This window comes from Carettochelys insculpta, chromosome 11 (assembly GCF_033958435.1).
Source record: "Carettochelys insculpta isolate YL-2023 chromosome 11, ASM3395843v1, whole genome shotgun sequence".
In the NCBI taxonomy this organism is placed as follows: domain Eukaryota; kingdom Metazoa; phylum Chordata; order Testudines; family Carettochelyidae; genus Carettochelys; species Carettochelys insculpta.
Genome location: NC_134147.1, coordinates 48,596,940 through 48,609,581, shown reverse-complemented (window position 1 = coordinate 48,609,581; position 12,642 = coordinate 48,596,940). Strand labels below are relative to the sequence as shown.

The window sequence follows — 12,642 nt, the reverse complement described above, 5'->3', positions numbered from 1 at the left end:
TACCCCTTATGGACATCTGCAGGGCAGCCATGTGGTCTTCCAGTAACATGTTTGCATGACACTGTGCTCTGTCTTCCATTTCTTCCTCCATCCAAGTGGGACAAAAGGTGTTATCTATGGTGGTAGTTACGGAGCTCCAAACCCATCTTCAAACTGTGCCTACAGCTTTATAGCCACCCCGAGTGGAGCACCCATGAGGAAGTTACTCAAAGAAGAAGAAGAAGTTACTCACCTTGTGCAGTAATGATGGTTCTTCAAGATGTGTGTCCCCCTGGGTGCTCCACTTCCCTACCTCCTTCCCCTGCTTTGGAGCTCTAGTAGCCAAGAGAAGGAATGGAGGAGTTCCATGCCGTGCGTGCACCAGGTAGCACAAGGAGGCGCCACTGCACATGCGTATTGTGGGAAATCACCGCTATAGAAGAATCTCCAAACACTAGCTCAAAGACACACTGACACTGAGTGGAACACCCATGGCAGGTGGAAACATCTTGAAGAACCATCATTACTGCCCATGGTGAGTAACTTCCTCTTATTTGCTGGCAAAAAGACAGATCAGGTGGGTCAGTGAACTACACAGTGATGACGTTGGGCCATCTCTGCTATTCAAATATGTATTAATTTTGTTTCCAGTTTAATTGCCAAAGAAAGGAATGGATTTAAAAAAAACAAAACAATACAAAAAAAACCCCTCTTTGTACCAGAGATTTTGCCCAGTATGGAAGCCCTCTTCAAACCATGACATTTCTAATGATGAGGAGGAAAGCAAAACCAAGTCTTGAAACAGCCATATATTTCCATGGGAACGGGCTGTTTGCCTATCAGAAGGTTGTGTGTGTGTGTGTCACGCACACGCACAAAATTCAGGAGGTGTTGGTTTGTGAGAAAGGACAGCTCTTGTCCATGTGCAAGTTTCTGAAGTGCACTAGCTATTAATGCAGTTAGTGACTGACTGGCCAAATAAAATGCTTTTCATTAGTCTGAACGTAAGCAGCTGCACGGAAGATTGGAACCAGTTGAGAAGGGTTGATTTGCTTCACCTGCTCCCTGTTGTTGGTGGATGAGCACTGAGTAACTCTTGACTATAGTTCTGTAACTTAAATTCATGTGTTCATTGGAAGTTTTGGGTTAATGGAAACATGTCAGCAAGTGGTTCTGTATTGGTAACTATTGCTTCCCTTTGTCTCCTGTCACTTCCTTTCTTTGCCAATTGTGGCAGTTTTCACTGCATTCTCCACATACGATAACGTGGTAAGATTAAGAGCAATGCTGTATTTTTCAAATTCCCCTCTTTCTGCTTTGGCTATTCAGTAGCTCATATCTCAAAAAAGTAGCTGGGTGAAGAATGCAGTCATTCTTCTAATATAGTAAACCCTTGAGTTATGTGGGGGTTGTGTTCCTGAAACCCCCACATAACTCAAATTTTCATGCAAGTTGAGGGGAGATGGGATCCAGATTGTTGCGTGGTTCCTGGCTCCCCTGGGATTGCAGAAGCTGGGACACTGACCAGCCCACAAGGGTTGGTCAGTTTTCTGGCTCCCAGAGTGGCAGGGAGCTGGAAACCAAGGGTCAGCCTGGTTCCCATCTCTACACCACTTGTAGGACCCAGGAAACTGACCAGCCTCAGTTCCACATATCTTGAGGGTTTACTGTATCTGTTGTGTGTATTGGGAATAGTTATTTCTGCCCGAATAGGAACACTTGAAGGCTGCATCTACATGAGCAAATTCTTTCAGAAAATCAGGCCCTTTTGGAAAGAACATGCAGAGCGTCCACACACAAAATGCACTCTTTCAATCTGAAGTCAAAAGAACACGGCTCTTCTGGAAGCAGTGTTCTGCTCCTGGATCAGGAAGAGCACCTCCTTTCGGGAAGAAAAAGTGTGTGTAGATGTTCCCTGGATCCTTTTTTCGAAAGAGCAGTCCTCATGGTGCTGGATTTTTAGATCCTTGGCCCATTAGTTTGAAATAGCAGGGGCTGTGTGGGCACTCTCTATCGAAAAAAGTGGATTGATTTCTTTTTTAAATCCACTTTTTTGTGTACGGACATGCTCTTTTGAAAGACATTTCTTTGGAAGAGATCTTTCCGAAGAACTTCTTTCAACAAATCACTGTAGTATAGACACCGCCTAAGTAGGCTTAGCTGAATTTGATCTATGTCTTCTTTAACTTCAACTGATAAATATTTATTTTTAAGCACTTTTTAATCAGCAAAATTGGAAGATGATGGGTTCTAAGCCACTTTCAATTTAAATTTTCAGTGGCAGGCAAACATGGGGGCATAGGACAATAAGGGAGGTCAGATAATTTAAGCAGATATTAACATTCAAAAAGTTAATGCTTTGCAGCTGCTAAAAAATGTTGTCAATGTCGTGTCAAAATATAAACACCTTAAACCAAACTAAGTTTTCAAGCATTTTTTGTCTTTCTTTGCCTATTCCCAGATTTTGATTGGTCATAGAAATAATTTTCACCCATCTTTGTACAGTGAAATTGACATTTTAAGATGTGGCGATTTAAAAAATCAATTCTATCCAAGCATAACTAAATTCCATAGCTTTTTGTGTGGTCACAGGATGTGGAGTTGCAAGAGAGTATGTTTGAAACTCCCTGGCTCTTTTGTGCTTGACTGTTTTTGATGTAAAATAATGTAAGGTTTACACACCAAGTTACAGACCCCGAAGGGCATGTGTGACCTACAAAACTGAGGGCTTATGTACCCTAGCCCCCTCCTTTGAAGGGGGCATGTAAACAAACCCAATCAGTGAATAACAATGAGGTGCTGCGCTGCATATGCAGCACCTCATTAGTATAATTCTCACTGTGTGAACTTTGAAGCACCAGCAAGCAGTGTAGCCACAGGCACTTCAAAATACTTGAACAATCTCCATTATCAGGACTTGCATGGTCTGCACGCACACATAGATGTCTGTGATTACTGTCCTACTTCTCCAGTCTGGTACCTACTTACAGTATTGAAGTTGCATATTTGCTTGGGTAAATGACTTCTATAGTGACTTTATGACTACTCTAGTGAGGCAGATGCTGTTATGTGATCAGTTGGATATTGATCTTGATCAGTAACTTTTGGTAGCATTTTGTGTAATTTATTGTCTCATGTCAACAGGAGCATCAACTATACCCCCTCCGCCTCCACCACCAGCAGCTCCTCCACCTCCTCCTCACATGGATGGGGCGGTGCAATCTCATCCTTCGCCTGCTGACAGTGCCAGCCGAGCAGCCTTACTTAGCTCCATTCAAAACTTTCACAAAGGAGCTCTGAAGAAAGCAGACACGTGTGACTACAGTGCTCCTAGGATCAGCTGAAGTTAACAGCTCATACCAGGGTTGGATATTTTCCCCATGGACAACTGTCCTCAGTTGAGGTGTGATCAGCCACTTCACAGTAGTCTGTTGTTTTGCAGCTGTCTGTTCAGAGTAATTTCAGCTTTTTCTAGAGAAATTATTTCTCCTTGTTGTCAAGTAGCAGCCCTACATTATTTGAACTACATTGCCATATTGTGGGGATAACGATTGACTTGTTCCAGTTTAAATGATCTTTGGCAGTTTTGGGGGAGGGGAGCAATATTTCTACAATTTGAAAAAAGGAACAAGTATAAGGATTCCATTCCACCTGCCCCTTGTGTCAAACAAATTTGAAATCTCTTTGGTCTGCCCTGTTTTCCCACAGTTCCATGTAGTTGGCACATTTTGCTGCATCAAAAGTCGGCCATTTGCTTTAGATAAATTTAAAGCACTTAATTCAAAGTGTAGTACACTGGTGAAAGAAATGTAGATTTAACCTTCTCTATGGCATATATGCCATTGGAGGGTACTCCAGAATCCAGCAATGTAGCACGACTGCTGCTCATGCTTTTATTTAATATACTGTTGGAATGACCATCCCAGCTGTGTAGCTGTTTCCAATTACCACATGTGCAGGAGAAACATACAGCTTGTTTAATTCAGGGAAAAAAATGGGTGTTTAATGTGGCACTGATTATTCAACACAATTTCTGGATTGGGGAGTTTCAACATAGGCACATTCTGCATCCATATGAAATTAACCTTGTTCTTAGGGAAGTTACAGAACACATTTTTGTTTTAAAATGTCTCATTGAAAAATTCCTTTTATTCTATGATTTGCTTAAAACTTTAAATTGCACTTTAAAGGATTATAGATAATCCATTTTAAATTCAAGTACACATCAGTGTTTACTATGCAGAGAATGTCATTGTGTATAAAGTTTCATGTAACTTGTGAGATATTCAGTCATATTTTTATTAAAATAAATGTCTTTTGGAGTTCTATTCAGAATATGGGTAAATGCTTTAAAATAAGATAGCTATAACAGACTGACCAGATTAACATAGCCATTTTACTATGGTCAGCAGTAGTGAATGATAGAGTAATGCTATGTTTGCTTCCTGCCAGTCCCCAAGCAGGAAAGGAATTTTGCTCTGGGGAAGGCGAGTGAGCATTCAGTTGCCTCCATGAAGGTGTATTTTGGTAGTGCATCTGTAAGATGACCAAGACATGGAAATAAGGGGTGTGTGTGATCTGGTTAATTAAGCATGAGCTTCTCCTGAAACCATTGTTCAGCTTTACTAGTGTTCTAGATGGAAGCACTTTTAAAGCATCATAGCATTTGTCCAGCTTCTCTAGAATGACTTATTACAGGAGTGAGCAACCTGTGACCCTGGAGCTGCATGCAGCTCTAAGGAACCACTTGCAGTAAAGTCTGCCATTAAAATGGGCTTTAGTTTCTTTTATTTAAGCAGTGGCAGCCTCCAGAGCCACAAGTGGTGTCAGGGGTGGCAGAGAGCTCCAGAAGAGGATGCTAGCAGCTGCCCATACACTGAACCCTGGGGGAAAAAATGCTGTGGAGGGTGGGAAGTAGCTAAGCCTACCCTGGTAGAGCAGAGGAGGAAGGCCAGGCAGCTGCTGGCCAGCAAACAAAGGGCAAGAGGGCTCTGCCTCAGTCATGCAGGAGCCAATGTCCAATGCAAAGGGCTCCTTGAACCACCCACCGTGCTCAAACCAGTGCAAGCAGGGCTGGACTGGGCAGCTTCCATGGTTGTGTCCAGCCTAGGTTGTCCAACCAGCACTGTGACTCTCTCCTGCCTTGGGGTACTGCAGGGTGTCTGCCTCCCACCCTGCACTTACAGCTTCTCCCAGCTGAAGTCAGTCCCTTCCCTTCCAACAGCCCTTAAAATAAACACCTGGGGGCAGGGAAGAGCAGCTGGAGAGGTGATTGTCTCAGGCAGGTAAATCCCAGGGATGAGTGGGGTCTGGTTTGGGGACAGAGGCAGGTGAAGCCTGGAGGTGGGGGTAAGTTAAAGTTAACTGGTGCAAATCATTGTGTGTGCTGTTTTTAAAACAGGGTGACAAAGCATGGTCTGATAAGGACTGTCTTGTATTCATGTGCATTACAGCTCTTGGAGTATTGATTTTTTGTAAATGAATTTGAAAAAAAGTGCTCTTCCTTATTTCAGTTGCAGACCCAATTTATTTCTTCTTTACACAATTGCTGTGGGTTTTTTTTTTTTTTTTTAAATCTACTCACTTCCCTAGTTGGGTCAGGCCTGGTCTCAAAACCATCACTGTAGCTGAAACAGAGTTCTGTTGTTATTTCTAACATTAAGCCTGCATAGCAGTCACAGCACCTCACCAGTGGGTACTGCTCTTAAAGCAGTGAATTAAATATTTTCAAATGCTCTCATTTCACAGGTACTTGAACAGGGATTAGCATGGTTGTGAAACTGAATGAGGAATAAAACTGTTTGGTCAATGCTACTGGAGCTGATAAAACATGGAGTATTTAAACCTCTCAAAGGGTTTAGACTTTAACTGCTGATCTTCCTCTAAGCTCAGCTCTAGAAGCATACATTAGACTAAATAGGCCCAACTGATATTTCCCTCTACATTCAGTTTCTAGTCTGACAAAAGGGAAGCTCCAGTCCTAGATGAGGGGGAAGGATGGGAAAACATGTGTACTGCACAGCTGTTTTCCTGGGAGACTGATCATGCACTGCCTGTTAGCAGCTCTACCATCCTCATCTATGAACATTTTTAAAGAAACAACCTTGAGTCAGGCAGCTAGAGTAAGTAAGCTCTACAAAAGCATTTAAAATAACTGCTGTAGGCTGGGTGGAAATGCTCACACATCCTTCTGCCCCCCACCATCCTAAAGCAAACATACTGTAGCCAGTAATTTCATCCACCCCTGCATGCACACACATACGTGCACACACACTTCAAGTTCAAAGGGGGCAACTCAGTAGCCCTAGTGCCCCTTTGTCCTTATAGTAACCAACTGCAGTTAGTCTCCTCTTGGCAACAGTATAATAGCCCAGGGCTCTTCTTTTTCCAGTTGTTGTAAGTGACAATACTAAAGGCCCTTACTACAGTGATGTTTCCTTTTTGACCTCCTGTAGGTAGTACTTAAGGGTTTCACTAAAAATTCAGATTTTACAAAGTGTGCTTTCCTAGGCAGAAGACAGTGTGACCCAGTGAACCCCGGCTAGCTATATAAATACATTTACAGAGTCACCTACACCTTCCCTTCAGTACACAAAGGTCAATAGTTGCACAGGTTATGAGTTTGCTGTCCATTCCATTGATGCTCTTAAGAACCAGACTGTTGAAGAGCAGCATCTACAAACAACCTAGATATTTAATATTTTCTTCACTGCAAAAATAATATCTTTCACTTGGGGTAAACAATTCTCTTCCAAAATCTTTGCATAAGGCATAGGAACATCTGCACCTGTAAGACGCACAGCTGGAGCATCCAAATAGTTAAAGGCAGGTCCTGAAATAGAATAAAAAAATTTCAGGAAAGGCCACCCCCATTGAGCTACAACTACCTTCATAAGAGCTAGGCTCTTAAATTGATCCAGATGCCAACTCCTTTGATTGCTGCTGCTGTCCTTAGGCTTGTTGTTCTAATCCTGAGCTTGTCATCCCCCACCCAGACCCATCATCCCTCTATTTTTCCCCCCACTCACACAAATTTAATGTACACTAGGACTTAAGCACCACAAGCAAGCACACATGCTGTGGGTGCATGGCTAATCAGCGTGGCAGCACCTGAATCTCTTGTGGGTAGAAGCCTAAGCACTCATCTTACAGGGAATACTGGCCCAGATCCCATACACACCCCTTCTGCTCCCCAGAGCTTTGAGACACACTATCTACTAGCCCTAGGTCCCCAGAAGAGTTAATCAGGCCTGGAGAAGCCCTAAACTTCATGCTGCAGGCCCATGGGGATATAGGGGAGACCAAGGGCAGTGAGGTATCTTGGACCACATCCTTGAGGGTTTTAAGTTCTCACTTTTGTGGGTCAGTGGCTCTTGACCCATAAAAGGTTTCCCAGCCTGACTAAGAAACCTGAACACTGGTTTCTGATTAAGCATGTGTCTGAGGCAGCTAGTACCCTATGAAAGTAGCAGGGTAAGTGTAGTGAGCTCTGGAAACAAGTTACTGAAGCTACTCTGACATACCTTCCATGATCCTGGCACAAATTTCTGCTCCTACTCCAAACTGTGGCCAGCCTCCTTCCACTGTGACAAGATGATTTGTCTTTATAACACTGGCTTCTATGCTTTCCACATCCATCGGTCTAATCGTACGGAGATTTATCACCTTAGAGAGAGTTAAATGTTTTGGTTTTCTTTTTTTGCAAGATGTACTTTAAACATAGCTACACTTACATAAGAGTACTGCAGTTTTCACCTTCCTTATTACTGTGGCCTTGTTTTAGCCACTTAGTCCTTGAGAGGATAACTCTTCAAGAATAGTCAACTCTTCAAGCTGAAATCAGAGATTTCCTCCAACATTGTCTTCTGTATTTGTTACCATGGCGCTCTTCCCCCCACAAAGATCTCCATTCTTTTTCAGGTGTAGTCACATTCACAGTACAAAGAGGCGCTACTGCCTTTGTTCTGGGACAGGATGCTTTTAACTGCATATTAGAGGACTAATTTTAGACCACATCTTGGTACCAACCCCTCTCTCACCCTCTATTCATCCCTTCCTATATAGAGTTGTGTGGGCCTAGCCGTGTGCACACAGACACCTGTGGTTTTTCTGCACTGAGCTTGACTATATCAAAGCAAACAAAGCTTTTGCTACCTCTGCCTCCAGGTAGTTTAAGATTTGAACACATGACTCAGGCCTTGCCTATCGTTTATCAACTGATTTTAAAATCAGGTTAGGATTTGTGAAAGGCTGAATACTAGAAAGAATAGAGACTTGACCTACACACTGTGGCTTACAGTCTGTTCCTGACTAGCTAGAACAGTGCAAGTCAGGCTTTGATTTAAAAATAAACTCCACTTTACACTGATACAAATCGCTTACACAAACTCCTGGTCACTGTTTAGGAATCTCATTGCCTTGACCAACTCAAACCCATGCTTCCCTTTTGTTGCGATTTTGATTTACATCCAGAATATTATTTTTCCCAACTCCATGATGGGAAGTCAGGGGATGGCAGGTACATGAAAGGAACACATCTCTCTCCATCACTGCTTAACAAGTACTTTGAAGAGCAAACAGTTTACTAAACTTAATTTTGCAGAGCCCTAGTTGGAGTTTAAAGAGTAAAACATTTCTTCAGAGACTGGAATCCTCACATAACACACCTCACACTCCACACCTTCTTTGCCAAGTACAGCAGCTGCTTCCAGACAGTGTCCAACAGATCTGGAGTGAGACACTAACGTAACATAGGTTCCTGAAACACACAAATTGGTGATGAATTAAGTTGCATAAGAGTTAACTACAGAAGTCAGGTCTGCCTCCCACACCTTAAGTAGCTGTAAGTACATAAGCACTCACTGACTATTGATTTAATTGGACTTCAATGTATTCAGAAGTAACTGATTTATGCATTAGGAACAGCCTGACATTCAACATCTGAACTCAACTTGAGCTGAGTACCTGAGGTGTTGGACACTTGTACTTTGCCTACAGAATGAGTGGCATTAACTTCCCAGGGTATGGCTATGTAGTTCTCATCCTGATAAATAAACTTATGTATAATAAGAAATTCAAACCATAGGAAGTTTCTTCAGTATGCAAAGAGTCTAAACAAAAGTAGTCTCAGTGCAAAGAAGGAAGAGAGGGGAGGTTTTACTCAGGGTACAGGCCTATTGCCTGGTTCATTCCATTATATTTTTTTTTCTAATTACCAGTAATCCTGGACCAAGATACACTGGGGCCAAAAGGTTAATACCAAGTGATGTGTTACTAGCATAAGGTTAGTACATTATGTTAAGGTCCAAAACAAACTCAACTTTTAGAGCTGTTCCTTTAAACATTTTCCCGTTACACAGGAAGGGAGTGTTTTCTATGAAACACACTTAGTGATCCAAAAGAAGAGAAGAAGCTGAGTATCAGATTACAGAGAGGTGGAGTATTCTGACCTTACCTGGCCTTTCTATTTTGGCTTTTCCAATAGGAACAACGAAGTCCTTTGACTGAGCTTCGTCTGACATTTCAAAAGGGACTCCATACATCAATTCATGCTCCAGCATCACAACTGAAAAAGCATTGAGTGTTTGTTTAGTCTGATGCGCTTCTCCAGATGAAGAGTCCAGCATCATCCAACCTCTCCTCCCTGTCCAACCCTGTCCCAAATTCCCAAAGTATTTAGCATAATGGAGCTCCTTGGCTCACTTACAAGGAACAAACAAAACCATAGTTTGGGTAGCACCTTTACATCAACATGAAAAACATTCAATTAACTTGAGCAGCTAGTAGTACACACCACTGTTTCAAAAGTTTAAATGATTTTTAAAACCATGTTAAGCATTTAAATTTGAGTTGAGATATTTATTGGTAGGCCACAACCTAGAATCTGATCCAACAACCTTCGCACAATCAGGAAAGCCCTGGAAACCTGCTGACGCCTCTTTTATAGCCATGGCTATCTGCAACTCATTTTTGCAGATGAAGGTGCAGAAAAAGTCTGTATCCATGTAGGGCTCTAACAATCAGTCCCACTATTCATGTGGGGAAGGATGGGGTCCTTAAACAGGGCACGACTGCATCAGTTACCTTTTTCTTACTTGATCACTACAGAAATTAAACATCTGGATCTCCAGTTTCTTACAAAAAATTTAAACAGAAGTTAGGGCAAGCAGTTAATGCAATATTTGTCTTTTAAGCTGATGGAAGTCTGCAAAAATTAATCATGCTTCAGTAAAATTTTAGAAAAAGATTGGCATAAGGGAACTCCATAATAGTAATGAAGCTCATCTATACATAAGTCCAACGCTGTGGAATGAACTCCACCTGGAACTAAAAATGCATCACAAGCCTTGCCAGTTTCTGCTCCAAGTGCATAGCACGTATCTTTTTTAAAATATAAAATGCATAGTAATATGTATTTATATCTTAAAAGACTTGTTACCAAAACAAGACACTCCACTGCACATACTTCTCCCTCTGAGAAGAGGAGAATCAATTACTAAGTGAAAGGTGCATCATCATGTTTTCCTGCTACCATTAAAGCCATTGCATGGAGCAGCATCCCTCCTTAAAAATTTGCCAGTTCTTTGTACTTTATAATCAGAGGAGTTTGAAACCTGTGTGTGTAGTTCATTTACCTGAGACAGCTCAACTTCAGGAATGATAGTCTTCTGTGAAATTCTTAATCATGTACTGAAGCTGAGCTCAGAAAAGCACAAACTGATCATATGACTTACTCTAAAGTCAGCTGTAAATACTGCATGGTGGGAAGAGTGCACTGAAAGACCCTAATTGCTCCTGTAAGAGCATGGAGAATCTTTCCACAAAAGCTGTAATTTTAAACAGGTGAAGTGTTACTCTAATAGTTAAATATGCTTTTACATCATTTCTTTCAAAGACCAATCAGAGAATAAACTTAAGGAGCCAGGACTTGTAACTTTTTTTTTTTTAAATACCATTTACCTGGATTATCATCTCGGACTGATGCTTTAAGTAGACCTTTAGCATCCTCTGAACTCCACGGACTGACCACTTTCAGTCCTGGACAATGCCCATACCAAGCAGCAAAGCACTGTGAATGTTGTGCTCCTACTCCAGCAGAGGCACCATTGGGACCTCTAAAGACAACTGGGACAGGCACCATGCCAGCAGACATGTAAAGTGTCTTGCCAGCGGAATTTATAACTTGGTCAATTGCTTGCATGGAGAAATTGAAGGTCATGAATTCACAAATCGGCCTCAACCCAGCCTGTTAAGAAAAAGACAGCTGTATGAGTAGTTAACACACTAGGTCACTGATAATAATATAGTATTCAACATATGTGCCAGTACATATTTAACAGTACAGCACATTTAACATTCTTCTGTGAAATAAACTGAACCAAGAAAAAACACTGATCAGCCTTCTAAATCAGAAATGACTTACCATCGCAGCACCTACAGCAATTCCTGCAAAGCCCATCTTTAAAAGAAAAAGAAACTAAGGATAAGTACAAATTCCAAAGAACTTTAAGAAAATAAAATACTCTAATTTATTCATACCTCTGATATAGGAGTATCTATTATCCTCTTGTCTCCATATTTTTTCCAGAGACCTCGACTAACCTGCAATTAGCAAAGAAAAAATAGGTTGCTAAGATTATACTTTCAAATTTTAATTGATTAAGTTAAATGAGTCTGCTCACCTTGTATGCACCATCATACTGGGCAACCTCCTCTCCCAATAAGAACACTCTCTCATCTCTCTCTAGCTCCTCATCTAATGCCTGATTTAATGCATCACGGACAGTCACCTGATAAAGAGATCAACTGCTGAATGTTATGTATTGTACAGCAGAAAAAGACAGTCTCCTATGAAAAGCACCAGCTGTACTTACAACAAATTGCGAGCAACCGCAACTATTGATTTACCCCAAAAAGAGACACCTACATAAACTACCGGCTGTCACAGGAAAATGGTCACTGGAGCATCATCACAGACCCCCTCCCGTGGGAAGAAAATGGAAACAGCCACTGACAACGACCCTGCTAGTTTTTTTCCGCCCACGCGAGGAACAGGTTTTATTGTGTGCGCCGAGGCACATGACCAACAGAAACACATGCCGGTGGCTGTGGGCGCTCTGCTAATCAGCGGGGCAGCACCTGGCTCTCTCCTGGGCGGCCGCCCCAGCGCTCAGCTTCCAGGGAACCCTGGTCCCTGCCTCTGCTCGGCAGTTACGCACCGGGTCACAGCCAGACAGGGTGTCTCAGAGGGACAGGGCCTCTCACGGCCCAGGGGACGGGCTGCCTCCGCGCGGGCCGGGCAACGATCCCCGCGACCCCGTTACCTGGACGGCGGCCGCCGCAGACCCGTGAATCCCGCTCCGCAGCTGCAGCAGCCGCCCCAAGCCCTGCGGAAAGACGAGGGCAGGTGTTAGCGCTGGGGGGAGCCGGGGGGAGGGGCAGGGATGTAGCCGAACCAACCCTACCCGCTGTGGCCCGCGTCCCGTTAGCCTCCTGAGCGCCCCTGCAGCAACCGCCATCTTGCCTTTGCCCTCCACCGGCCGGCCCAGCGCGTCCCTACGTAACTCCCCGGCTGTCCAATCCGAGCCGGGCCTTCCGCCTCAGGCCGGGCAACGGGGCGGAACTACTCTCTGTTATCGCGAGAGAGCCGGGAGAAGGGCCGAC

The 12,642-nt window shown here is 43.1% G+C and overlaps 2 protein-coding genes across 9 annotated transcripts in view; one reads left to right on the top strand and one right to left on the bottom strand.

Moving 5' to 3' along the window:
- Positions 1-5,524, top strand: part of PXK (PX domain containing serine/threonine kinase like) — a 78,083-nt gene extending 72,559 nt beyond the window's left edge. For 4 of the 8 annotated variants that reach the window (XM_075005428.1, XM_075005427.1, XM_075005431.1 and 1 more), the window contains one exon: positions 3,124-5,524. In XM_075005428.1, coding sequence (XP_074861529.1) covers positions 3,124-3,323 — 200 coding nt within the window. In that variant the 3' untranslated portion in view covers positions 3,324-5,524. The remainder of the gene's footprint in view (positions 1-3,123) is intronic. The other 4 variants (XR_012646983.1, XR_012646982.1, XM_075005430.1 and 1 more) reach the window with 2 other exon arrangements.
- A 942-nt stretch (positions 5,525-6,466) lies between these two features.
- PDHB (pyruvate dehydrogenase E1 subunit beta) lies at positions 6,467-12,532 on the bottom strand. Its single transcript, XM_075005435.1, has 10 exons — positions 12,444-12,532; positions 12,303-12,365; positions 11,661-11,768; positions 11,518-11,580; positions 11,402-11,437; positions 10,939-11,224; positions 9,434-9,544; positions 8,646-8,737; positions 7,503-7,644; positions 6,467-6,811 (listed from the first exon to the last, which is right to left on the bottom strand). The coding sequence occupies exons 1-10, from the start codon at positions 12,495-12,497 to the stop codon at positions 6,666-6,668; spliced, it is 1,101 nt and encodes a 366-aa protein (XP_074861536.1). The 5' UTR covers positions 12,498-12,532; the 3' UTR covers positions 6,467-6,665.
- Between the last annotated feature and the right edge of the window lie 110 nt (positions 12,533-12,642).

What these genes read in the sequence shown, in the direction of transcription:
- PDHB (XM_075005435.1), bottom strand. Translation starts at nt 12,497, where the DNA reads ATGGCGGTTGCTGCAGGGGCGCTCAGGAGGCTAACGGGACGCGGGCCA. An exon ending in TTGCTGTAGGTGCTGCGATG is followed by an intron (nt 11,225 to 11,401) that starts GTAAGTCATTTC and finishes TTTTCTTAACAG; the next exon opens with GCTGGGTTGAGGCCGATTTG. An exon ending in AGCCAAAATAGAAAGGCCAG is followed by an intron (nt 8,738 to 9,433) that starts GTAAGGTCAGAA and finishes TGTGTGTTTCAG; the next exon opens with GAACCTATGTTACGTTAGTG.